This window comes from Lontra canadensis, unplaced genomic scaffold, assembly GCF_010015895.1.
Source record: "Lontra canadensis isolate GAN:19392208 unplaced genomic scaffold, GSC_riverotter_1.0 scaffold4, whole genome shotgun sequence".
Lineage (NCBI taxonomy): Eukaryota > Metazoa > Chordata > Mammalia > Carnivora > Mustelidae > Lontra > Lontra canadensis.
The window spans coordinates 51,140,556-51,167,492 of record NW_022630998.1 but is presented as its reverse complement, the minus strand read 5'-3'; the positions used below and the strand labels follow the sequence as shown (position 1 = coordinate 51,167,492).

Sequence of the window (26,937 nt, the reverse complement as noted above, 5' to 3'; positions counted from 1 at the left end):
GCCTGCTTGAGATTCTCTCTCTCCCTCTGCCTCTGCCCTTCCCCATAGTACATTCTCTCTCTCCCTTAAACAAATAAAATAGAAGCTTATACTTGAGTTCTATAAAACTATATAGGTTGAGAATTGATTACCTAATCATGACCATTAAAATAAAAATGCCAAGAGTAGGTCTGGGTTATCTTTAAACATGGTTATCTGTGTTACAACTAACCTAGCAATTTGGTTAATAACCACAGTGACGGAGAAAACACTGGCCCAGTTAATGGATTTAATCTATTCGTGAATCTAAATGGTTGTTAAGTAAAGGCTTCTGCTGGGTATAGAATTGTTGATGAAATTAAGTGCATTCACTGAGCCTGGTTTCCTAGGGTAAAATTCAAGTACACTCGAGAAATCCAAACCCAAGTCAATTTTCCAAGTCAGAAAACACTACTTAAGCTATCCGGCCTAAGTAAAGGGGGTTAAACAGAAACACAATCCATGACTTTTCTAATGGATTTCGTCTTTGTGCTGACAGCATCTTCTCCTTTAACTGTGATAATGCTGAAATCTGTCTCACCCTGAACTAGGACTCTTCAGCCTGGAACACATAGAAATGGTACAAATGCCAACAGTTGTTTCCAAATAAACCAGTCATAAAAGAGAAGTCACTGATAAGAGAAATGATTAACATTATCAAATGTAAGTTACTGTCAATAAAACAGTTTTCTATTATTACCATATGTAGTGCAGAGACTCCTCTCCCTTATCTTTCCCTTTGCAGAAAATAAAAAGAACAAAGGAAACGAGAGATTACCTCTAAACTGATTATTGCACTGGCCATACCATCATCCTTGGCACACTCAGGTTGGAATTCCAAAATGACTGATGTCCCCAGGTCAGACCCTCCTCGGCCCCTTAGCTGGTCAGTCCAACAACTGGAGTATGAAAGAAAGAAAAGCATTATTGTCAGTCACATTCAACCTTCCTCTTTCTATATTTTTTTATTTGGGGGGTAGCATTTGAGAACCCCAATATCTGCAAGCCTTTTTCCTTAGTGGGGGAAGTCAAGGGCTAATTCTGCCAGTGTATTGGAGAACACCTTTTACAAGAAACCAAAAAAATCCCTGAGATCAAGGAAATGCAGGACACCTCAGGTCAGTGAGCTAAACAGGAGCCAGGAACCAAAAGTGAGAATAAGGAGACCCTAATCAAAAAGACAGAGATGAGAGCATCTCGGTGGCTCAGTTGGTTAAGTGTCTGCCTTCTGCTAAGGTCATGATCCCAGGGTCCTGGGATCGAGCCCCAAGTCAGGCTCCCTGCTTGTCAGGCTCCCTGCTCAGTGGTGAGCCTGCTTCTCCCTCTCCTGCCTGCTTGGGCTCTCTCCCACTATCTCTGACACTATCTCTGTCTCTCTCTCTCTCTGTCTCATCAATAAATAAGTAAATAACTTTTAAGAAAAGACAGGGATGATAGTGTTGACAGAGATGTGGAAAACTGGGGTCCTCATACACTGCTGGTGAGAATGGAAAATGTTGTAGCTGCTTTGAAAATCAGTCTGGCAGTTGCTGGCAGGCTGACTAGAGAGTTACCATATGATCCAGCAATTCCACTCCTAGATGGACACCCAAGAGAAATGAACACGTATGTCCACACAATAACTTATACACAAATGTCATAGCAGCATTACATATAAGTGCCCAAAACTGGAAATAACCCAAGTGTTCATCAACTGAAGGAAAAAACAAATCAAATGTGGTATATTCCTATGACAGGATATAATTCTGCAATAAAAAGAAACACTGAAACATGCTACAATGTGGATGAATCTTGAAAACACTATGCTATGTGAAAGAAGCCAGTCACAGAAGAGCACATATTGTATAATTCCATTTGTATGAAATCTCCAGAATGGGCAAATCTATCCATTCAGAAAGTTGAATAGTGGTTGCCTAGAGCAGGGAAGAGGTGGCCCTGGGACTTGCTGTGTTTCTTTTTGGGGTGATAAAAATATTCTAAAATTGACCACGGTGATGGCTGCCCAATAGTGTGAATATACTAAAAGCCATTGAATTGTACATTTTGAATGGGTGAATTGTATGGCAGGTAAATTACATTTCAATAAAGTTATTTAAGGGGGGAAAAAAAAGAACCATGGGACCAGGGCAGGAATGGAAAGCCCAGGAGCTAGCCAGAGGGAGGGTTGAAAGAGAGAGTAGGCAGGCCAGGGAGCCTAAGTCAGGTCTCCTAGGCTGGTGCTGGGAATTGTTGTTGCTGGTGGTCTGTATTTGCCACAACACAAGGGTAATGATAGGTTGAGCTGAATTTAAAGGACCAGGGGTGGGCTGGGCATCTACTGTTTTTTAAAACAGAAGACTGCTTCTACACTTGCTATTCAAGAACTCCGAAGAGGCTGCTTCTGTGTTCAGGGATTTTTTAGGAGGCAGGTGGTGGACACTATATTAATCTGTTTACTTAGGTCTTCAGAGTCTGGAATCTGAGTTACCCATACCCATTTTGAGACACTTATCTTCACTGATTCCATATAAGGCCTTTTTTTCTATGTTCCTTTATGTTTACTCCTTTTTACCCCCATAAGCTACCCAAGCAACCTTTCTGATGGGCATGATGAATACCTTTTGGTTTGTATGTATACGCTTGCATATGGAGTTTTACTGTTTTCTATGCATACGTTCTCACATTTAACAAATATTGTTGTGATAGATGTTTGAGTAGGGTCTGCTGACAAGTTTCCACTGCTGTCTACTTTTGGCTAGTTGTGCTGTACACTGAACACAGTACCTAGTAAAAGCTCAGTAATTGTTAATCATTAATAATACTAAACCAGTGGTTCTTAACCCCAGATAATCTGCACCCCCTCCTCCCCTTTCCCCTAAAAAAACATTTGGCAATGGCTGGAGGCCTTTTTGGATGTCTCGGCTGGAGAGGTGGTACTAGAATTTACTGGGGAAAAGCCAGATATGCTGATAAACATGCTACAGTGTTCAGGACAGTCTCAAAACAAAATGTTAAAAATGCCCAGGTGAAAAACCCTTCACAAGAACAGGAACCATACAGGTGTTCCTTCACTATTGTATCTCTAGCACCTAACACACCTCATGGTCTAGAGTAAATATTCAGTAAATGTGTTGTGACATTCATGCAAACAGGCTACATGGGTGAAAGCCTTTTGAGATGAGTGTGGGCACACCCTCATAGTCGGGCTCCAAGACTTCCAGAAAATTAATCCAGACCACTTATGCAACTTAAGTGTCCACCAACAGATGAATAGATAAAGAAGATGTGGTATATATATATATACCATAAACACCATATATATATCTAGCCATTAAAAAACATGAAATCCTGCCATTTGCAACAACATGGGTAGACCTAGAGGGTTTTATGCTATGGGAAATAAGTCAGTCAGAGAAAGACAAATACCATATGATTTCACTCATATGTGGAATCTAAAAACAAAACAAATGAAGAAACAAAACAAAACAGAAACAGACTCATAGATACAGGAAAAAAACTGTTGGTGACCAGAGGGAGGAGGGGTTGAGTGGGTGAAATAGGTAAAGGGGATGAAGAGGTACAAACTTCCAGCTGTGAAATAATTAAGTCATGGGGATGTTATGTACAGCATAGGGAATATGGTCAATAATACTGTCATAACTTGTATCGTGACAGTAACTAGACTTGTGGGGATCATTTCATAATGTGTACAAACATAGAATCACCATGCTGTATATCTGAAACTAATAGGATATTGTCTTTCAATTACACTTCAATAAAAACAAAATGGAACAAAACTCAAATAGCTGGTATGTTTCAGAGAGGCTGGACCAGAGTACAGGTCAGTACTGTTTCCACTAGGACACCCTGCTACTGAGCAGGTTCTTTGAAGACACATGAAAATGATTTTGATAAAGTCATACAAAATAATCACACTATGAAGAGGGTTGGCATGAAAGGGAGCTGCACAGCACATATCCTAAAGACATTTTTATGCTCACATTCCAGAATATAAAACTGGGAAATCATCAAAGTACACACCAAGTTGTCTTTTCTTTGCTTGGAGACATGTCACAGAGAGAAGTTTTGTACATGGTCCTAAAAATTTCTCTGTTCATCAAGTTTTGGCTCTTCTTTTTATGGCACCAATCTACACAACAGCAAATGCCATAAACTTGAGTTCATGCATGACTGTCACCCGTGTCACTCCGTGGGATTCAACCAGGCTTGGTAATACTCACGGATGGGTGGAAGGGGAGAGGCAGCAGGCCTTGCATGCATCTCGGTTGGTCTCCCTGGGTCAAACACAAGGGAGGGAGAGGAAACGAAGCAGCTGCAACTGCAGTGAATTCCGGTTTACGTGAGGGCAGGCAAGCACAACTGCAGACAGCCTGAGCAGGCAGTGGAGAGGGAACAGGAGCCCAGCAGGTGTGTGAAGCACAGGAATGGAGCATTCAAAGAGGATCGCCCTTAAAAGTTCAGGACCGCAAGCCAGCAGTCTGTCAGCCTGGGGGCTATCTTTGATTCTGATCCCTGGGAGCTGGACTGGCATGGTCAAGGAAGGCTCCTGTTCTAAGAGATGGGACGTCAACCAGGTTATTGACAATGGGCCCAAATCCAGAAGCCCACATCCAAGAAATGGAGCCTTTGAAAGTAGATGGAGAATTCAGAAACCAAGTAGGTGCTGCTGAAGGATCCCTAGGTAGGTCAGTCATAGCTCACCTGGAGTAGAAAGACTACACAGTGGGGAGAGGGAAATGAAGAAACCAGGCTTCAGACTGGACAAAAGGAGACAGGGGATTACCAACTGTCAGGAGGCTGTGGGATCTCTGATGGTTTCTGTTGCCCCACTGTGAGCACAGTAGCAAGCACACTGGAGTCTCTGTGTACCAGAACCTTCCATTCCCACAGGCTGCCCTGCAACAGACTCTCAGGTCATACCACAGAGCTATTATTAAAGAGAGAAAGGAAAACTTGGGAAATTCTCTCAGTTGAGATTTTTAAATATTTACAGTATTTTTTGCAGTTGATTATTATTCAATTTCTTCCATTCCCTTGTGCCACCTTGCACCTGCACCAATGCATGAAGCTCTTTCTACACACCCAGCTCTGACCTCCTAAATGTGTGAGCAATCTCCTTGAACAAAGCCCATCAGAGATGTCTAAATAGAGAGAGGGTGAGACAAACAGAAGGAGGAAGAGAAAAGGACCAGCTCTAAGTGAGGTTTGAGATAGAAGAACACTAAAAAGGAAGTAGTATAAAGAGAATTCAGGTGTGCTCCAAAGCATTTTGTGGTAGGATTGAGTCACCCTATGCATAAATCTTTTCAATGCTCGTCTAAAGAGAAACAAATAAATGAATGGGAAAATGAATAAATCAGTGAATGAATCAAAGAATCAATGAACTGATGAATGAATTAATGATGATGATAGGAAAATGGCAATAAGCAACCATCATTACACAGGTGTGTGTGTGTGTGTGTGTGTATGCAGAGGGAAAAGATCCAAGAGTTAATGGGTGTAATCAGTACACGAAGGGGCTACTCAGGCCCTGACAGGGGAATTGGTGACAAATTACAGGAGATTGACAAGCCCCAAAGTTCCTCGGAAACCCTTACCCCCTAGGATGGTGACAGACGTGTGTGGCAGGTGCACTCATAGTTGGCAGCTGTCATGTTCAACTCTCCCCTTCCCCCATCCAACCATAGGGTGTGGAACAGAGGGGCCCAAGTCAAAGGACTCACCGCTCACCCAGTCCTTCCTCTGACAGTCCCTAATATTAACTCCCTGACAATACGAGAGAAACAGAATCACTCACACAGCATATAAACAATGCTTTCATGCAAAAGAAATCCTGTGCTTCTGAAAGACCAGCTACCTACCATTGGCTACACTGATATTCTACACATGTGCTACATGATGGATGGTGAAATTGAGGCTATACAGAGTGGGGTGACCTCCAGCTGGATTTTACCTAGCAAATCCATAGGGGAATAATGTGTCCTAATGACCCATTGTGGCTTTTTAGAGTGAATATGGAGTTCTAAACTGATAGAGGGGGTGAGTACCAGCATCATCTGGGGAGCTTTGTCAAACTGCACACACCCCAGGAGTCCTAGCCCTGACTCTGTTACTCCCTGCCTGAGACAACAGCTACTAGATAGAGGGCAAGGAACCAGATCTGAAGTTGTTTGTGTCCAATAGAATGCCTACCCCTCAGTCTCGGCTCAATATGTAGTTCCTGAATAAATGGATAGATAAATCAATTTAGTTATTTTTATAACCACAGAATCTGGAGTTTAGAGAGACCTTAGAGTTCAGCCAGACATCTTATTTAATGACAGAAATAAGGTCCACAGTGGTGAACTGACTTGCCCAATATCACACATTTAGTATATGTGCTGCCGAAGCAAGCACCCAATATCACAGATTTAAATACTTAGCATGGCTACAAAAATTACAAGACTATTCCAAGTAGTTAGTATAAAAGACAAACATAACTGTTTTCTGCAAAAGGCAAAGCACTAGTTTGAGAGAACTAGTCAGATGGTCTGATTGACAGGGAAAAAAAGCATACTAGGATCACACATCAAATGTGGGTTGTAGGGGCCATGGAGCTGTCCTATCTTTAGGTTCTTCCCCTCCACAGTCTTAAAAGCCCTCTGCCAACCAAGCCTTATCTTAAAACTCTAAGCCTACAAAGTATGGCAGATGGGCATGGTTTATCAGGGAAGTATCTCCTTTAGCAAGAGAAAAGGAACCAATGTCACAGGCCAATTCAGTGCTTCAAAGAAGAGTCTTAAAGAGATGTTCATTAATTGGGAGTGATTTAGATGAGATTCCATTTCAAGACATATGATCTCTATTATGAAAATCCTCAGCACCATTGAAATGTCTTTTCCTGAAGGAACAGCAAAGTGTTAAGAACATGGCTATCGATTTCAGAGGAAAAGTTACTTATGTCTACTGTGATGAGCCAAGAAATCACTCAACACTGAAACAACCACATTTTCTTTCATTGTGCAAAGGCCAAAATAAAAACCACAGCTTCTGCTTGCAAGTTAAATTCTTTTCAATACTTCACAGTCCAAGGATCTGTACATAAGTCTACTTGGCTTTAGGTTTTCAGAGAGCAGAATGTTATTTTAAACAAAAACACCACCAAGAGCGACACTTTCCACGGGTCCACTAAGACACCACCTAGAGAAGGTAATGATGAGGCACAATCATCTTCTTGTACTGTGCGTAGGTGATTGAGGAACCAGAAGGAAACTGTGATGTAAAGGGAGTAGAACTGTGTCAAACAAATGGCCCAGTCCTTTGATAGTAGGAGCACTTAATGAAACTGGACTCCAAAAACAAGTTCCATCATCTGTCTTTGGATTTTATTCATCCAATCCAAATGGTTTAAGCCAAAATCAAGCATTGCCATACAAAATATTTTAAAAATATGTGCATGATCCTGATTAAAAATGTTTAGGGCAGCATATTCTTAACCTGTATATTTCCAAAAATATCTCTCACATATGCCAACAATGTACCCACAACCTGTGTTATCTGTGCCTTCAACCACTTGCACTGTTCTTTGAAGCCAGCTGTTAAAGGGCATTAAGAGCGAGGTCACTTAGCCTCCAAAGAGGATCATTTGACAATGCCATACAAAGTCATCTGCAGATACAAGATAATAGTCTTTGTAACTGTGTGTGGCCTTGCCCCATTGCACAGTATCACTGAGAGCAGAGAAGCCACCACGTATCCTTTCTGAAATTAAAAAATGCATTCTACTGCCTTGTTTTCCCTGAGAGAACTGATTTTGAAATCCACCAGTTTTTAAGATTTTAAAAACCTTCAGAAGGCAAGACTTGCAATATATACAAATTCTATGAATTTATCTTAAGATAAAATCATCACTCATCCCTCATATTTTCATCTGATGCTGTTGTTAATAGTTAAAATAATCAAATTTTAATGAAGTTTTAAAAAAATCATTTAAGTACTTAAGCAAACTTGAAAATAAAAAGTTTCTTGAGCAAAATGATTTCCACAGAATGTTAAATGCAACACTTAGGTTAACATGGGTCCATGTGGCTTAGGTTAATATGTATTTAACTGCATCCTTCCACACAGACCTTGACATAGGAATATGTGGAAGAATGGCTAGAAGCTTGTCCTAGGCTCACATCTCATTTTCCAAGGAATTTCCACGGTAGTAAACTCTCTCTAAAAATATTTTGTGGTGAGAGATTGTAATTCTTTTTTTTTTTAAGATTTTTTTATTTATTAACTTGACAGACAGGGATCATATGTAGGCAGAGAGGCAGGCAGAGAGAGAGAAAGGGAAACAGGCTCCCCACTGACCAGAGAGCCCGGTGTCGGGCTCGATCCCAGGACCCTGGGATCATGACCTGAGCCGAAGGCAGAGGCTTTAACTGACTGAGCCACCCAGGCGCCCCGAGAGATTGTAATTCTAAGTAATGAGACATTTTCTTCTATAGCCCATGATATAATAGTTAAAGCTGGCAAACCCTCCCTTGGTCACACAATCTATGACATTAAAATATGGCTGTGGTTTGGTCAAGGCCAATGAAATCAGGCAACCTTGCACTAGCTGTAAGAAAGAAAATTTAAAATTAGCAATTCCACTTCAATGAATTTATGTTAAGAAAATAAAGATAAAAGCAAAGATTAATATACAAAGATATTCATTACAGGATTTGTCTTATAAGGAAAAACTTGAGGCGAATTTTAATGCTCAAAATTAAGTCACTAACTAGACCATGATACTGCCTAAAAAATGATGATTGAGGAGCACCTGGGTGACTCAGTCAGTTACATGTCTACCTTCAGCTCAAGTCATGATCTTAGGGTCCTGAGATCCAGCCCCTTGTCCAGCTCTCTGCTCAGCGGAGAGTCTGCATCTCCCTCTCCCTCTGCCCCTCTCCTACAAGCTCTCTCTCTCTCTCTCTCTCTCTGTCTGTCTCAAATTAAAAAAAAAAATCTGTAATAAAAAATGATTGAAATGTAACAATGTTTACATTAAACATTGAATTATGGAAATAGTTGTAAAATACTAAGGACAGATGAACTTATTTTGAGAAAAAAAAGTTATATACAGAGAAAATAGTCCGGAAGAATATATGGTATAATTATGGGTTATGTTAACTTTCTTCCTTCTTTCTAAGTTTTCTAGAACAAATATGCAAAGACTTACCTAAATTTATTTTTAAAAACCCATTTTATAGAAAAGAATAACAATGTCAGAGGCCAAAAATGCTATTTGCCAGATGTTTGTTTTAGACACCCACAAGTCCTCCTTCCTACATGAAAAGTCAGGATGGCCTAGCAGGATGAAACAGATAGTCCCACAACTCAGAGACTAAATGCAAAGAGAGGTTAGTTTTTATAAATGTAATGGTCCAATACAGCTGTCCCTAGACAGCTCCTTTAAGCAATTCTTCTCTGAGCAGTGATCCAGGAACCGAGTCTCTTTCAATCTGTTGGCTTCACCGGATCCTTTACATTAAATCAACAGGGGAGGGAAGAGAGAATTTGTAGGGTTGCACAGGAGGTTTTCCTAGCCAGTCCCAGATATAACACATAATTCCATTGCCCAGAACTCAGTCATATTACCATGTCTAACAGGGAGGAAGACTGAGAAAAATCTAGTTATGTGACTAGAAGAAAAAGGGAAATAATGTGATAACCCTCCAGTTGCAGCCACACTACCATCACCAAGGTGGGCACAACTTCTAAATGGTAACCCTACTCGGTATATGGAGATGACAGTGAGGCATCCTTCCAAGAAGTAGAAAATGAAGAAATGAAAATTAACCTACGGACACCAACCCAAATTCATGAAATATATCAAATTCCCACCTATTTGAGCAATGAACAGAAGTGAATGAAATGGATGTTAAAAAGGAGGGCATTCCAGGGCACCTGGGTGGCTCAGTGGGTTAAAGCCTCTGCCTTCAGCTCAGGTCATGATCTCGGGGTCGGGAATCGAGCCCCCCATCAGGCTCTCTGCTCAGCAGGGAGCCTGCTTCCTCCCTCTCTCTCTGCCTGCCTCTCTGCCTACTTGTGATCTCTCTCTGTCAAATAAATAAATGATAGATAGATAGATAGATAGATAGGCAGGCGGGCATTCCCACCTATGCCCTTTATTCCAGGACTTATTTATTTCAACTGCTAACTCATGATCACGATGCCAGAATGGAATGTTTTGTGTGATCCCTGACAGAGATCTAATTGATTGGCTAGATACAGGTGACTGACGATTTGATAACACCCAGAACGGGTGGGGTTGACTTTCGTCCACCCTTCAGAAACACGATTGAACCAACACACCTGAAATTGTGACACCATCAAACAGTAATATAGTCCAACATTTTAACCTAAAACCTAACAAGATGAAGCACTCTATCTGAAGAAAGAGTGTGTTCATACGAAATGATCTTCAGAGAATTCAGTAAAAGAGAGAGCTAGAAAACAGGAAATGTTTGGCAGTTTCTGCATCACTATTCAGGAAGAGATGTTAGATCAGAGTCATTGAACCCCGTGGCTCTCATATTTCTAAATATTTCAGGCATATCGTATCATTTAATTCCATAACAACTCTATGAAATAGCTTCTGTTGTTGTAGCCTTCCGACATGAGGAAACAGATGGTCAGGGAGTGCAAATGACCTGCTTTAAGTTTTCAGTTTCTAAGCCTCAGAGTCAGAGGTGACCAAGAAGAGGTGACACCAGAAGCTGAGAGTCCGTGAGCTCACTGCATCACAGGGGATGAGATCCAGCCCCACGCTGCATCACATGGGATATGAAAACCATGGTTATTCGAGAGGTGCAAGGCAGGAATAATTCATCAAGTCCCACCTTGACCTGAATGAAGTATTTCCCCAATCCCTTGTTCCTAAACATGGCTGATATTATCTGTGAGCCTGTAAAACTCTAGTTCCCAAACACTATCCCAACCCTTACCAAAAGAACACCTCTAGGAGTAGGGTTTTAGGATCTATATTCTTATAAATCTCCTACGGTGCTTCTGATACGCAGTAACATTCCAAAATTCATATTCCAGAATTTCCCTCCCTTGGCACTGATTCATACACTTGAAATGTTCTATTTAAAAATTCAGCCATGTTGATGATGGGACAGGGTATTCTCAATGCTTTGCATAAAATTCCACTCACAGTAAAATTTCTACTCCTTTGTAAATTAAAAGGTTAGCTTTTAATTTTGTAAATTAAACTTGATCAACATGAGTAGATCCTTCCAAATCTGTCCATTTCACTTTGTGGTTTTTGTAGGGTGGCCAATAGTCCAAAAGCTTTCCTGGTATTAACACTGGAAGTCCCACTTCCCAGGAGGTTCCTCCAGTCAAACTGGTATTGTTGGTAGAGTGACCAGCTCATCCGGGTTTGCCTGAGAATGCACCCTCTTTTAAGACTGAAAGTCCCAGGGGCGCTTGGGTGGCTCAATGGGTTAAGCCTCTGCCTTTGGCTCTGGTTGTGATCCCAGGGTCCTGGGATGGAGGTCCACATCGGGCTCTCTGCTCAGCAGGGAGCCTGCTTCCCCTTCCCCACCCCTCCCCCTGTCTGCCTCTCTGCCTACTTGTGATTTCTGTCTGTCAAATAAATAAATAAAATATTTAAAAAAAAAAAAAGATCAAAGGTCCCTCCTCTTGGGAATCCCCTAAGTCCCAGGCAAACTGTTTCAGCTGGTTACCCTAATTGGTCACAAACCACTGCCTCCCTATGAGACTCTGCGTAGTCTGATAACCTCAGACAAATTCTCTATTTTATCATTTACTAAAATATATCTTCCCAAGATTCAGTGATATCCAGAGTTTGTAGGAAATGAGGATTTTGTTCCTAATGAGATTTCATAAATATTAAAACATATAACTTACGGGACACTGTGGAGACTTACTCAGAAAGAAGAAAATCGTCATTTAGGAATTTTCAGAGATGGAATGCTCTATAACTTTCTTGTATCCTTTCATAAATAAGATTGAAAAAGTAAACCAAAGATGTGTTGCTACAGGGACACCTGGGTGGCTCAGTTGGTTAAGCAGCTGCCTTCGGCTCGGGTCATGATCCCAGTGTCCTGGGATGGAGTCCTACATCGAGCTCCTTGCTCAGCAGGGAGCCTGCTTCTCCCTCTGCCTCTGCCTGCCTGTGCTCGCTTTCTCGCTCTCCCTCTCTCTGACAAATAAATAAATAAAATCTTAAAAAAAAAAAAAAAAAGGAAAGAAAAACTAATCTTAAAAAAAAAAAAAAGATGTGTTGCTACATAGGTCCAAAAATGGATAGGAAGGGATCCAAGAGTCACACCAGAAATGTGATCACAGAAACCCCAAGGTCCCTGGAACATGCAAAACATTTAATGTCACCAAGTGTTCCCAATCAAGGAAGGCCCCAATGCCTCCCTCCTTGACCCAATGCCTCTCTGACTTGGGGTTAAGGCTTCATTACCCATCTCTCCCACTGGCTGATTATGTTTCAAGGGAGTGACCCAAGACAGTGAGTTTGCCTAACAGATTTCTACTTTGTTTTTGAGACCTTATCTTTATGTAAGAATTGGTGAATGCTGGGTCAGTCGTTCATACATTAACACATTTGAATATTCATAAACAGTATCTGTTTTAGTGTTCCCAAACTCTGTTTCATGAATAATTCACATGTTTGACAGCAACCTATGTTATTCAATTTATTTAAAGACTACAATCAGTATAGCATGCTGCTCCAAAACATAGCAACCAGTCCTTTAACTGTAGCGTGCTTTAAAATTTCTTTCCAGTGATTTCTCCATCACACTGAACTACAAATATAGGGTAATTACTAATAATTCTATCTCCATTTTGCATGTCACCACAATCAACATATTGATTGCTTTTTGATTATAATAAACGGTTGGTTAAATTGAAGGTTTGCGATTAAGAATGTTAAGCTCTGATATTTATTTAATTCAGCTGCACCCATTTAGGCTCTACATGGTAATTTCATAAAAGCTATTGAGAATCAGAGTAGTTATTTGAATCAAGTTATAAAGAGAGCCCAGTTTCCCCAGGAGAATCTGGCATTTGAGTAAATTACACCAAGTAGGGGTTTGGTTTTGCCTCTTAGAGCATACAAGTCACTCTAGCATTATGCTCATTTTGATATGTAAATATCAAAGCAGAGAAAAACAGGAAATTTCTTAGATTAATTTCTTACTTTAAGATTTAAAGAAGAAAGGTTCAGAGAAATACTAAATGAAACCTTATTTACAAAAAACTTTGTCCTGGTCTCCAACTGGCTGGGTGAAGAGAAAAACAAGCATTAAAGAAGAAATGTGATGTAGAGCAGTCAACTTGGATAGAGAATTTGAGAGACTAGCAAGATTTTGGCTTAAGTTGGGATACCCATTTCAAAGGACTGAAAACCATCCATGTTTTAGAATCCCTTAGAAGGAGATTCCAAATTTTTGTTTAAAAACAGTACTGTAATTACAAAGAGCAGCCCAAACTAGAATGTTCAGTGACAGGAGATTCTGGCTAATATGCAGACTTCACTTTCACCTCTTTTCCTCTTATTTTCTTTGAATGGCCATTTTTCAACAACTTCCTCATTTTTTAATATATGAAGCAAAGTATGTTCTTTTGAAACCTGTGACTCCTACCTCCACCAACCAGAAACGTGACAAAGTTATATAGAACCAGCTTTCATATTTTTTTTTAACTCTAAGGCATGCATGTTTTATACTATAACGTTTCCTGAAATCAGGATATGTGATTAACAGATTCTTTCCTTATACCCCCCCCCTTAAAAGCTGTTATTCATTGCTTGTTCTCATGATTTGTATTGTCTTAAAATGTAACTACGGTACTGTTACTGCTCATGGAGTCCTCTAAACTAGAGCTCCCTCTGATCAACCTGGGTCATGCCTGACTTGGTACAGAAAACCAAGTCCTTCCTATTCATAAAGTCACTGTGGGGACCAAGTCTTCCAGATACCCTACTTTTAGTACAACATGGTTCACTTCCATATCAACTTTTTTGTCATCCCTTCTCTCCTAGACTTTTCCCCATACTATTTTGTCTTTCCTTTCTCATTTTGAATTCCCACTGTATGTTCTTGACTCTTCTTTCTTCATCCTCTCTGTATTCCCTTTTGTATCTAATCTAGACCCCATAACCCATCACTTCTACCGTTCTCCATACAGTTTCCTCTACTGCCTTTCTCTTTGATCCTTCCATCACATATGCCCAGCAAATCTCCATGTCTAGAGAATGCAACCACCTGCCTTTGTGACCCATACCTTGTCTGTTGGGCATGATGGGAAAAAAAAGAAAGAAAGAAAGAAAGGAAGGAAGGCAGGAAGGAAGGAAGGAAGGAAGAAAGAAAGAAAGAACGAACGAACGAACCCCAACTATACAAATTCATCTAGTCAGGCCACAATAAATACATGTTCTCCAAACAGGTCCTTAGGGGCTGTACGGTAATCCTTCTATTATCTGAGTAGCTCTTTACTCCTACTCTCTACAGAAATCATTTGAAACTTCTCCCTCCTTTTCTCAGCCTATATCCCATTACTTCTTACTCTCTGTAGGAGACTTCTTCTCAACGAAAGTAGAATTCATCATTTAGGAACTCCCTCAACTTTGTTCTACTCAATGCACAAATTTACTTTTGTCTGTACCTCCTTCTTCTTTTTCCCATTGCCAAACTAGAAAAGATGGCCTGCCTTTTTATCTAAATCTATTTTCTCTACCTGTAATCTGATCTCATTTGGTTCTAGCACCTCTCAATATTGTATCTTCATTCTTGGCCTCACACTACGTCTTTCCTGAAAGTATTTAAACAGGCCCTAGTATTTTCCATCTTAAAAAAATAAACCCATTTTCAACTCCACATCCACCCAGGCTCTCCCTTCCACAGACAAGTTTCTTTAAAAAGGTGTCTGCTCAATATCTCCTCTTCCTCACCTGTCATTTACTCCTGGGCTGCTGCAATCTTGGCTTTTCACTGGACTTTTCACTGAGATGTCCAATCCATATTGGCAAATCCAGTGGACACTTGCAAGTCTGTATTAGAGCTCTGTAGCATTTGACTATATTAACCATGTCATCCTTTTGAAGATCTCTTTCTTGCTTTTCTGTGAGGCCATGTTCTCTTGGTTTCCATTCTGCTTCTTTGGCCACTTGTTATCAGTCTCTTTCTCTAGGCATCTTTTCCTCTGCCCAGCCTGTGAATATAGGTGATCCTCAGAGCTCTCTTTGGGTCCTCTTCTCTTCTCTTCTGGATGACCTCTGCTATTTCTAAGCCTACAGTTATTATCCAAACACTGTCAGTTTGAGTTTTCCAAGAAGCATCCATCAAAATGTGATTAGATGTGTAAGAGACTTATTGAGGGAAACATCTGTGAAGGATAAAGGGGAGACAGCAGTAGTAGGTTAGGAAAAGCAGTTAGATCATGATGTCATTTTGACACCTGCAACAGAAGTGGGTGAAGGAAAGATGAGTAGGAAGAGTCTCAGACTGTCATGGAGTTCTAAGACAGTTTCATTCAGGGGAATCCTGGAACCAAAGTTGCCTATTAAGTAGTCCTGTAGCTAGCTGGAGAGTGTGGCCTTGGTATGAACCCAAGATAAGATTTAAATGGGGGGAGTCTACTGGGGCTATCAGTCAAGTATGCTTCTCAAAGCACAATCTCTTGAGGGAGGTCTGAGCAGTGCACTTGCATGGCCATTATCCATGTCAGTAAATTTCAACCTTGGCAGGGCCACCTGCCAGAATCCTGATGGAGCTCTTTAAACACAAATGTATCTAGATCTTGCCTTCTGAGAATTTTGATTTAGTTAATCTTAGATGAAGTCAAACATGTTCTTTGCAAAAAGCCCCATAGGCAATTCTGATTCTTAGCCAAGTCTGGAAACAAAGATCTTCAAGTTGATGGCTTGAATTGCTCTATTTAGTCTAGGTTTTCACCTTGAGGTCCAGATTCATATAATCAACAGCCTACTGGGTCTTCCCATTTGGATGTCCCAAATTAAAGTCAATATAATCTGCCCCAAGCCTGTTTCTTTTCTTGCATTCCCTATGTCAGTGAATGCCAATTACTTCCACCTTTCAGTGGTCCAAACCAAAAGCCATCACATCATGATTGACTCCTTTTTCCCTTACTCCTCACCACCTCTTAGGCACCAAGTCCTGTTGATTCTGTCCTCTTGATACTTCTTGACTATCTCTCTCTTCCCTAGTGTCACTCTGTTATTTCAAGCCATCATTCTTGCCCCCTTTCTTATTCCCTCCAATTCATTCTTTACACCACAGCTGAGTGATCCTTCCATAACACACATATGGATCCTTCCATAACACACACATCCTTCCATAACATATACAATGTCACTCTATCATCTCCTCATAGCTCACAAAATAATGTACAGAATCCATTAGATATTACACAAGGCCATACACATTTGGGCCCTTGTTTATCAGCCCCTGTCCTTAAGTGTTGTCAGCATCCTACCTCCTGCTGAGCTACTTGCAATTCTGGGAGATCTCTAGGCATTTGTATCAGCTCTGAGTTCTTCCTGGAATATACTGCCTACTTCCTTTCCTTGTTAGTTCCCAGTCTCTCAAGGCACCATTTGAATTTACTTCCTTTGTACACCTTCCTTAAGGTCAATGTCTCCACTTCCACCAATTCCATCACATCCTACCATTGCATGTTTCACAAAGATTAATGTGCTCCTTCAGGGTATGAATGTGCCTTCTTCACTGGAATATCCCCAGAACTTAGCACATTGGAGCTCTCAGCTAAGTACCTCACAGCCTATGAACAGTGTACAGGCTTTGAATTTTACCAAGGCCTATTTCTGGATAATCTTGGGCAAGTACTTAACCTCCAGTTTTCTCATTTGTAAACTGAAAAAAAAAAAATCCCTCTGGATTGCTGTAAATATCGAGTGGATCATTATCTAAAACACAGTGCCTAAAATTCCAGGTTTTTTTGATTCTCTTCACTTTTGCCAGATCTCTGCTTAACACTTCATCGAATTGAATCTGATATGCCATCTTCATTGTTTCCCCCTTAGAGCTGTTTCCTTCCTGCATATTAGACCATCTTCCCACAACTCATCCACATAGCTACCTTCCTCTTTTCTTTGATTTCTTCCATGAGCCAATTCCTGTACCTCATTGCTGAGGCAGACACCACTAATGGTTTTTGCAGAAACTGTGGCGTCAGACACAGCAGCAGATCCATAAGTTACTGCACATCCATGTGAGCGAAGGCTAGGGCTTGAATCCCCAGGTGGGAAATGATAAATATAATTGCTGAAGTGGATACCATTAATGGTTTTTGCAGAAATCATACTGTAAGATCCTCCATCATATAGACACATAAGCTCCCCAAGAGCAAACAAATTCTGGTGTATCAGAAGTTCTTAGCCAGATCTTGGGCATTAAAATATAATCTTGTGTAAGCTTTTGCTAGGGACAAAGCAAAAGCTAGGTAACAAATCCTTTTCACCCAGACATCTTAAAAAATTAAAAAATGACTTAGGACTTCTGTCCTACATAACTAATTAGCTAACTAACTAACTAACTAACTAACTAAATCCTCTAGTATTTACTGAGTACCTTCTATGTACCAGGCATTGTGAATGGCCTAGGGATAAATACAGTTTGGAACTGAAAGCAGTTTAGCACAGTGTTAAGAGCATGGGCTCCAGCTCCTGTCCACCTGAACTCAAATGTAGGCCCCACCACTCATTACTTATATGACCTTGATCAGTGACCCGTGGTGTTCCTCTGTTTTCTAGTCTGTAACTTGGGTTTAATGATAGTACATTTCTGATAAGTTTGCAAATAATAAATGTGTTAACACATGTTAAGGCTTACTTAGAACAGTGTCTGCCACTTTTAAATATAAATTTAAATATGTTAACCATGATTATTGTGGAACCCAGAGGAGGGGTATCCAGCCTAGACTTGGAGACCAAGAAGGACTTCCTAGAGGAAATGATGTCTGAACTGATACTGGAAGGAAAATGGTAGGTGAAGGAAAGGATGTTTAGACAGGTACTGTGTGTGCAAAGCTCCACAGCACAGTTGACAATGATCCACGGTGGAAAAGTGTTAGAGTTGCTGGATTGTAGTGTGTGTGTGTGTGTGTGTGTGTGTGTGTGTTGGAAATAGGAGGGCTATGGAAAGAGATGATAAAAGTAAGCAGGTGTGCCACCTGTCTTCCATTTGTCCCTCCTATTTATACTCTCCTCCACTTTGCTCTTTGTCCAGAGGCTAACTTCCAGGGACTGTTTTTATGGCTTCCTTGCTTACTGGCTTCCAGTTGTTATTTGTTGTTATTTGGCCACTGAGAAGGGAGATAGGAGAGTGAGGGTGACCTTACTCCCTGGTTCTGTTTCCAGTGAGCCACAGCTTCTTTCAATCACCCTTTCTCATCCCACAATCTTTCCCAGGTGTGAGGAAAGAATCCCAGCCCAAGAAAGTGCCTGGGGAAGGATCTCACTAAGCCTGATATTCTTTGGATCACTGGATATTCTTAACACTCACTGGATGTTTGTAACCCTATCCCAAATGTCAGCCCTGAGGAAAAAAGAGAAAAAAACTATTTCTCTCTCTTTTAAAAAAAAATTTACTTTTTTTTTTTTAAGAAGGCTCCATGCCCAGCATGTAGGGCTTGAACCCACAACCCTGAAATCAAGACCTGAGCTAAGATCAAGAATCAGATGCTCCACTGACTGAGCATCTGACTGGAAATGGGGTCCGTAAAGTGAGTTAGCCGCATACGTTACCTGGGACAAAAATACATTGGTTCAATATGCTCATGATATTTTACTATTACACAAAGATTAGCAATAATGTATTTATAATACATGACACAAACCCTGGCACCAAAAAAAAGCACTTATACAGTACTTATTATTTTGTAAGTCAGAGATGATGGCTGATATGATTGTTCTAAATTCCTTTTTTTTAAAATAAGATTTTATTTACTTATTTGACAGAGAGGGAATCACAAGTAGGCAGAGAGGCCGGTAGAGAGAGGGGGAAGCAGGCTCCCCGCTGAGCAGAGAGCCCGATGTGGGGCTCGATCCCAGGACCCCAAGATCATGACCTGAGCTGAAGGCAGAGGCTTAACCCACTGAGATACCCAGGCGCCCCGAAGGTTCTAAATTCTTAAGCAGTGATTCTGAAGGGCTTTCTCTACTGCTTCCAGATGACTAGAGCCATACTTTCACAGCCTTTCTTCTTTCTCATTTTACGTTTTTTTAACTTTGTATCTGGGTACCTCTGTGTGGAGCTGTGGTAAGAGTTGTCTCAATCCTATTATCACAAGCTAATCTGTTGACTATTCTGGTTTCCAATATTCTTCTGCTCTGTCCTTGAAAAACACATATCCAAGCAGGAATGGGCCAACCATTGCAGCTGTCCCTGATTCAAACACTGAAATTTCTCACCAACATAACTTCCTTAGGGCCACCTGAACTTAAACCTTTGGCAGCCCTGAGAGCTGCTGGCACTACCAGGCCTGGCCTCTAGGGGCACTCAAGGTCTCTCTAGCCACCAGAACTGAAGCGGTCAGATACAGGTCACAGAAATGGGCTCTTTGACACAGATCAAGTTTTTTATCTTAATGTAATTAGAAAAGCAGTAGACTGATTTATTTGCACAGTTCCCAGGTTCTGTGGAGTAGGATAAAATATCTGCAAGCTTTACAAATGAATAATATCTAGGATATATAAGGAGCTCTCAAAACTCAACAGTGAAAACAAACAATCCAATTAAAAAATGAGCAAAAGACATAAAGAGACATTTCCCTGAGAAAAATACACAGATGGAAAATAAGCACAAGAAAAGATGTTCAACGTCATTAACCATTAGAGAAATGCAAATTAAAACCACAATGAAATATCACTACACACAGCTAAAATCCAAAACATTGACAATACCAAATGTTGTCAAGGATATGGAGAAACCCAATCAGTCATACAATACTGGTGGAAAATGTAAAATGGTATAACCATTCTGGAAAAGAGTCTGGCAGTTTCTTTAAAAATGAAACGTTTTTAAAGTGGCTCACTCAGTCAGTTGGGTGACCGGCTGTTGGTTTAGCTTGGATCCTGATCTCAGGGGGCAGGGGTATTTCAATCCCCCCTCCGCTCCACCATCAGCATGGAGTCTGCTTGTTCCTCTCCCTCTGCTCCTCCCTCCTCCTCCAACCACCCCCACCTCCATTTATGCATGCATTTGTGAGCTCTCTTTCTCTGTCCCTCTTTCTCTAAAACAAACAAACAATCTTTAAAAATAAAATAAAATCAAAACAAAAGATGCAACCACCCTGCTACCCAGCAGTTGCAGTCCTGGGTATGTACACCAGAGAAATGAAAAATGATGTTCACATAAAATGTGTACACAAATGTTTACAGTAGTTTTATCCATAATAGCCCCAAACTGGAAATAGTTCAGATGTCCTTCAAAGAGTAAATCGTTAAACAAACTGTGGTACCTCCATATCATATAATACCACTCTACAACAAAAGGAAGCAAACTAGTGATGCATACGACTTGGATAAGTTTCCGGGAAATTATGCTGAGTGGAAACAACAATCCAAAAGGTTCCAGAATATGTGCTTCCATTTATCTAACATTTTTGAAAGACAAATTCGAGTAACAAAGAATAGTGGTAGGCAGGAGTCGAGGAACAGGATAGAGGGTAAGAGGTCAGTTTGGCTACTCGAGAGCAACATGAGAGATCTTTGTGGTGATGGAAATGTTTTTTTTCTGTATCTTGACTGTATCAATGTCCATATCCTGGTGGTAATAGTTTTATAAGATATTACCAGTAGGGAATATTGGGTTAAAGGATTATGGGATTTCTGCATTATTTCTTACAACTGTATGTAGATCTCTAATCTCAAAATAAAAAGCTTAATTTAATAATGGAAAAGTACTAGTTAAAATTCACCAATTGTTCAATACTGGAAAAATTTACCAGTATTGACCATTAGTTACTTTGAATTTACCTGTTATGCCTTTATTAAAATCATTTTACTGAGCTAAAAGTATAACCAAGCTCCCTACCTTCACCCCACATACATATACACATATGTGTTCACACATTTACCTAGATATTAAATACTCCTCCTCTGCAGGTCTCGTGTGGTGCCTAGAAATCTATATTTCTAGCAATGAGCTAATTCTGATACACACTAAAATACTTCTTTAGGTGAAATTTGGTATCTTTCCCTATCAATCTAAATTAATATTCCAAGGTCACCTCTAAGTGACCATGCGGTGTCAGTGGTAGGACAGAAAAGTCCTTGAGCTTTTCTAGGCAAACATCTTCCCATGAAGCCTGGCTCCTGCTATTTCATAGGACACCCTGCCTATTGGAACACATATCCTCCCGCTTCCTGTGTGCCCAACACCTTCATCTCTGCTCACCTCTCCAGACTGTACCCGGTGACCCATGCAGTTTCATATAGAGGGAAAACACGGCGTTAAGAATCTTAGGGTCAAAATGAAGGTCTTTTGGAAAAGTAAAGATGTTCTGATTTTAAAATAAAACTCTTACTGCTACAGTTCTGTCTCCTGCAAATGGTAAAGAATGAGAAGAAAGTGCCCTGTCTAAACAAAAGCTGTGGACTCCATGTAATCACACATTCTTGTCTTGGAGTAAAGGTTCACAGCTAAGCGAAGGGAGAGCATTTCCTCCTAAAAATCTATTTAAGGCAAACAGGGATTTAAAAAAGACACATAAGTTACCTCTGGTATCAAATAGAAAGAATTAAAACCTGCACTAGACAGCTGCTTGCTTCCGAAATGTCTTGGCAGGATCACAGCTGCAAGTTTTCTGAAATCTGAGGAATCAGATTCAGAGAGAAAGTTGGGGGCTAAAGAATCAAGACTTTAAAATACCAAAGCATTAGAGAGTCGAGAGGAATTTTGATTGACTAGGCAAGTAATTCACACTAAATAAATCTATGTCAAGACAGGGGAGCAGGGCACCTGGGTGGCTCAGTTGGTTAAGCAACTACCTTCGACTCGGGTCATGATCCTGGAGTCCTGGGATCAAGTTCCACATCAGGCTCCCTGCTCAGCAGGGAGACTGCTTCTCCCGCTGACCTCTCTCCTCTCTCTCTCTCTCATTCTCTCTCTCAAATAAATAAATAAAATCTTTTAAAAACAAACAAACAAACAAACAAACAAAAAGGGGAACAATGCAATGGCTTTGGGAAAGGGGAGTGGATATACTTTTACATCCTAGCACTTAAAGACCTTTTCCAACATATTTCAAGGCCAAGTGTAGACTCTTCTATCAGGCCATTAGTCTCTCTTCCAGGGGACAATGAGATAAACTCTATGTCTTCTTCTCTCTGTTAGAGGCAGGTGATGAAGAACGAACAGGGACTGAACATTCCAAAAAACTGGTTTTTGTACTGGCCAGAGGATTTGGTTTTACATGATAAAGATTTGGGGTAATTAAGCGTAATGGGAATTTATCACCAGGAAACTTGAAGAATCTAGCTCAGAAAAGGAACGTGAACCATGGTGGGCCAAGCAGCTAGACCCACTGCCAAGGTCATGCCAACCTGGTTGGGTGCCATTGTTGCTGCAGCTACCACTGCTATAAACTGAACTCTGCCAATGGCTCAGCTACCACTGAACCCTGAGGGTTGTCACTGCTGTCCACATCACTAGAGAAGCTGTCTCTCCTGAGAACAGGTTGAATCAGAATGAAAGGTCCTAATGATTCAGGACCTCCAGAAGTGTAGCCTATAAACTTGTATTTTAAAATATAATCCCCAAGGTGATTTTAAAGATCCCCTGATTTGGGTAGCAATTACTTAAATATGGAATATTAATTGTTTTATGCTTTGCTCAAAACTTTCCTGTTTGTTTCATGCTCAAAATTACTCAATGGCTATTTATTACCTACGGAAAATTAAGTTCAGTTTCCTTAGACTAGCATTCAGTACCGCAGATTCTCTGGCCCTATCCCCTTTTTTCCAGACATGTCTTCCTTTCTCTTCTATGTATCCAACACAGCAGTCCCATTGAACTGCCTTGATCATTTCATGGCTCTGCTTATATGCCTCTTGGCTCTGCTCCCATCTTTTTTTTTTTTTAATTAAAGATTTTTTTTATTTATTTATTTGACAGACAGAGATCACAAGTAGACAGAGAGGCAGGCAGAGAGAGAGAGGGAAGCAGGCTCCCTGATGAGCAGAGAGCCCGATGCGGGACTGGATCCCAGGACCCTGAGATCACGACCTGAGCCGAAGGCAGCGGCTTAACCCACTGAGCCACCCAGGCGCCCTCTGCTCCCATCTTTATCTGCTGAAATATTCTTCATTATTCAGGTCACCTCTACCACAAGTTTTCCTTAATTACTTCTCAGCTTTCTCTGACACATTTCTCTTTTGACACACAATATTAGGACTCTGATATAGATTTTTGTCATATATGGTATTTATAGTAATAGATAACAATCTTTGCATCATCTATTGTGTAGAGAATAGTAGATATTCAATAAATATATAAACAAAACCCACCTAAGAAATTTTTCCAGCCAGAACAATGCTTCCAACTAGGGGCAGAGCTTGCCACAAATTCTGTTATCCCAAACAGTAGTCTCTTTTTCAGGTTTATAGATCATGAATCTTTAAAAGGAATGGATGACCATACTAAGTCTCCTCAACTACAAATGTTGCTTACCTTAACAATGAATTGAATACCAATGAAACTATGTTTTACATAGATAACACCCTGCCCTCAAAAGCTAAAATTAAGAATGTCTATTAACTTATAACAAATATTACATAAGGATCAATACTGTTGATGGTAGCCAGGAGATAAATACTGTATTGTAAATACACAGCAGTAAATTTTAGAGAGAAAATTCCAAAAACCAAGTATCTATTTTTTAACAGGTTGAACACAAAGAAAGGGCTGTTCCTTTACCTCTCAGGTCAACGTCTGAAGGCCTGGAGTGATTGATTGGCACAATGTTATGTGGTCAAAAAGTAGGGAATATGAGCTTGTGTAGCCACTCTAGCAAACGAAATGGAGGTTCCTCAAGAAGTTGAAAATAGAGCTACCCTACGACCCAGCAATTTCACGACCAGGGGTTTACCCCAAGGAGACAAATGTAGTGATCCAAAGGGGCACGTGTAGCCCAATGTTTATAGCAGCAATGTCCACAACAGCAAAACTATGGGAAGAGCCCAGATGTCCATCGACAGATGAATGGATAAAGATGATGTAGTATATATCTACAATGGAATACTATTCAGCCATCAAAAATAAAACCTTCCATTTGCAGTGACATGGATGGAACTAGAGGGTGTTATGCTAAGTGAAATAACTCAGTCAGAGAAAGACACTTATCATATGATCTCACTGACATGCAGAATTTAAGAAACAAGGCAGAGGATCATAGGGAAGAGAGGAGAAAAAATGAAACAAGATGAAACCAGATCAGGAGACAAACCATAAGATTCTTAATCTTAGGAAAGAAACTGAGGGTTGCTGGAGAGAAGGGGTCGGGGGATAGGGTGGCTGAGTGATGGACATTGGGGAAGGTATGCATTGCAGTGAGCTCTGGGTGTTATGTAAGACTGTTGAATCACAGACCTGTACCCCTGAAACAAATAATACATTATATGTTAATTAATTGAATTTAAATTTTTAAAAAGTTAAAAAAAAAAAAAAGGAAGAAGGATTAAGTTTTGGAATTTTCTGTGGTCACCTTATGTTAGACAGCCAGTGTTGTCAAATTATAAATAAAGTAGTGTTTGCTTTCATTTTTCCTCTGTATCTTGAATGTTTCCTGCCCCTTTTGTTTGGAAGTTATAAGACCAAGTCAAACCAAAATGAAAATAGAAAAATAAAACAGAGAACTTAACTCCTTTACTTTGACTTGGCAGCAGATCAGAACTACATAAACACAGAGGTGAAGTAAGTGTGGGGAAGCCCTTTATTAATGGAATTGTGAGGTGATCAATGTATTTGGAGATTCCATCCAGAATTCAATCCAGATTCAGGAAAGGATTGTGAAAGAACACTCCACATAGGATGACTGCATGACTAATTCATTTATTCAACAAGTGGTTTCTACATGTCTGGCACTGTAGGTCTTGGGGTAAGTAAGACATAGTTGTTCTCCTCATAGAATTTATTGTTCAGTAAAGGAAACAAGTAACAAATCATTGTACAGATGATTACCCTGCTGTGGTGGAAACAGTCACTACAAAGGAGATGCACACAGTGTAGTCTGAGATTGTATAACAGGAGTCCCAACCCCAACTCACCTATTGGCTTCCAGACTTTCAATATATACCTCTACTGTTAGTCCCCAGCTTGCTTCGCTCTTCCTTTTACTCATTATGTCAGTTTTATGTATTTCATCTCTCCCTTCTCCAGAGTTCTGTCAATCATTGCACTTGTGTCACCTTTATGCATCCAAAATTTGGAAAAACCAACATTTATTTTCTGCATAGTATCCTAGTCTGGACAGAGCTAATCAGAAAAATTATCACCGTGGATGATCCCAGACAAGATTCTTCAGATTCCTATCATTCTAAAACAGAATCTGCATTCTCCACACAATGTAGTGTGAGAGGCCCACATTAAGTGAGAGTAATCCATGGCTCACCCCTCCAAGAGCCCTCTCTTGGGTGTGTCACGATAGCCTCTCTGAGATGATACTTCATGTGAAATGCTCACAGCCAGATTCTGTGTCTGCTGTCTCTTGGGGGTTGGAAGAACTGGTACTGCTCAGGCATATTTACTCATCAGTATCTCTAATCTTGACCAGCTAAGACAATGCCCACAAACTGGGAAAGTTCTTGATTTTTATATTAGTTTCTTATTTCCTGTTAGATCATGAACAAGGAGACCTGGTATGACCAAAGATGTTATGATTGTGGACATCAGTCTGTGGAGAAGCAAAACTTGGGATGAGGGGATCACCAGAGTTCTTTACAACCCATTTATTCAGACATGCAACATTTGTTCACCTCTTCTGCATACTTTTCTGGGTTGCATGCTAAAGAAAACTCAATGTGAAAAGGATGTAGCTCCAATTTCTAGGCAATAGGTTGAATTGAGCTGAAATAAAAAGATCACCCTCAAACAACAATAGTGCTGGTAAAAAAAAAAAAAAAGTCTAACAAGAAATTTTAATACATAACCAAACTTGAAAGAAAATGAAGGAAATTCCCAAAACAGGGACACAAAACAGGAATTGGAGCCAAACCTCTTGTGAAAATATTGATAAGTCAATATTAGCCTCAAAGTTCAAGGACGGTAATATTCATGGTTTCACTGAGATGATAAGTGAGGATTTGGGCTTCCCACAAAAACCAGGCTCACAAGGCTGCTCTGCTTGTGATGAAGAAATACAAGGACATTGCCTGCTGTCCAGGAAAGGGTCAATGAAGCTATTAATCCACTAACAGAAAGTGGCATCTATCAGAAACCAGGACCCCAAATATGTGTCATGAGTGTGGGAGGCTACAAATTCAGACTACCCCGTGGAAGTGTGAACACCAAGCCAAAAGATTAATCTGGAAACTTTTCCAGAACCAATGAAACCTTTAGGACTCTAGAAGAGGCATCATAATGCTATCTTGAAGAGATTTCTTCCATGTTGACAATCCCCAACACCGTGCCCAGGTTCAATGATTTCCTAGGAGGATACACAGGACTTAGCATATACTCACGTTCATGGCTAGGATTTATTACCCTGAAAGGATACAAAGCATAACTGGCAAAGCATAACATGGGGAAAATTCACAGGAAACTCGTTACAATTCTCCAAGAGTCTGCTCCCAGTAAAGTCACATAGAACACACTTACTTCCCCCAGAAAGGATTTGTTACAACATGTGAAATGTTGTGTACCAGGGAAGCTCATTAGAGACTCG

The 26,937-nt window shown here is 40.4% G+C and overlaps 1 protein-coding gene across 2 annotated transcripts in view; it reads right to left on the bottom strand.

Moving 5' to 3' along the window:
* MIER3 (MIER family member 3) overlaps window positions 1-26,937 on the bottom strand; it is a 164,229-nt gene that overhangs the window by 48,224 nt on the left and 89,068 nt on the right. The window contains exons 1-2 of one of the 2 annotated variants that reach the window (XM_032850298.1): window positions 4,039-4,074; window positions 797-917 (exon numbers count right to left, since the gene is read on the bottom strand). In XM_032850298.1, coding sequence (XP_032706189.1) covers window positions 797-917; window positions 4,039-4,067 — 150 coding nt within the window. In that variant the 5' untranslated portion in view covers window positions 4,068-4,074. Of the gene's footprint in view, window positions 1-796; window positions 918-4,038; window positions 4,075-26,937 lie in introns of those variants that run through there. The other variant, XM_032850306.1, reaches the window with a different exon arrangement.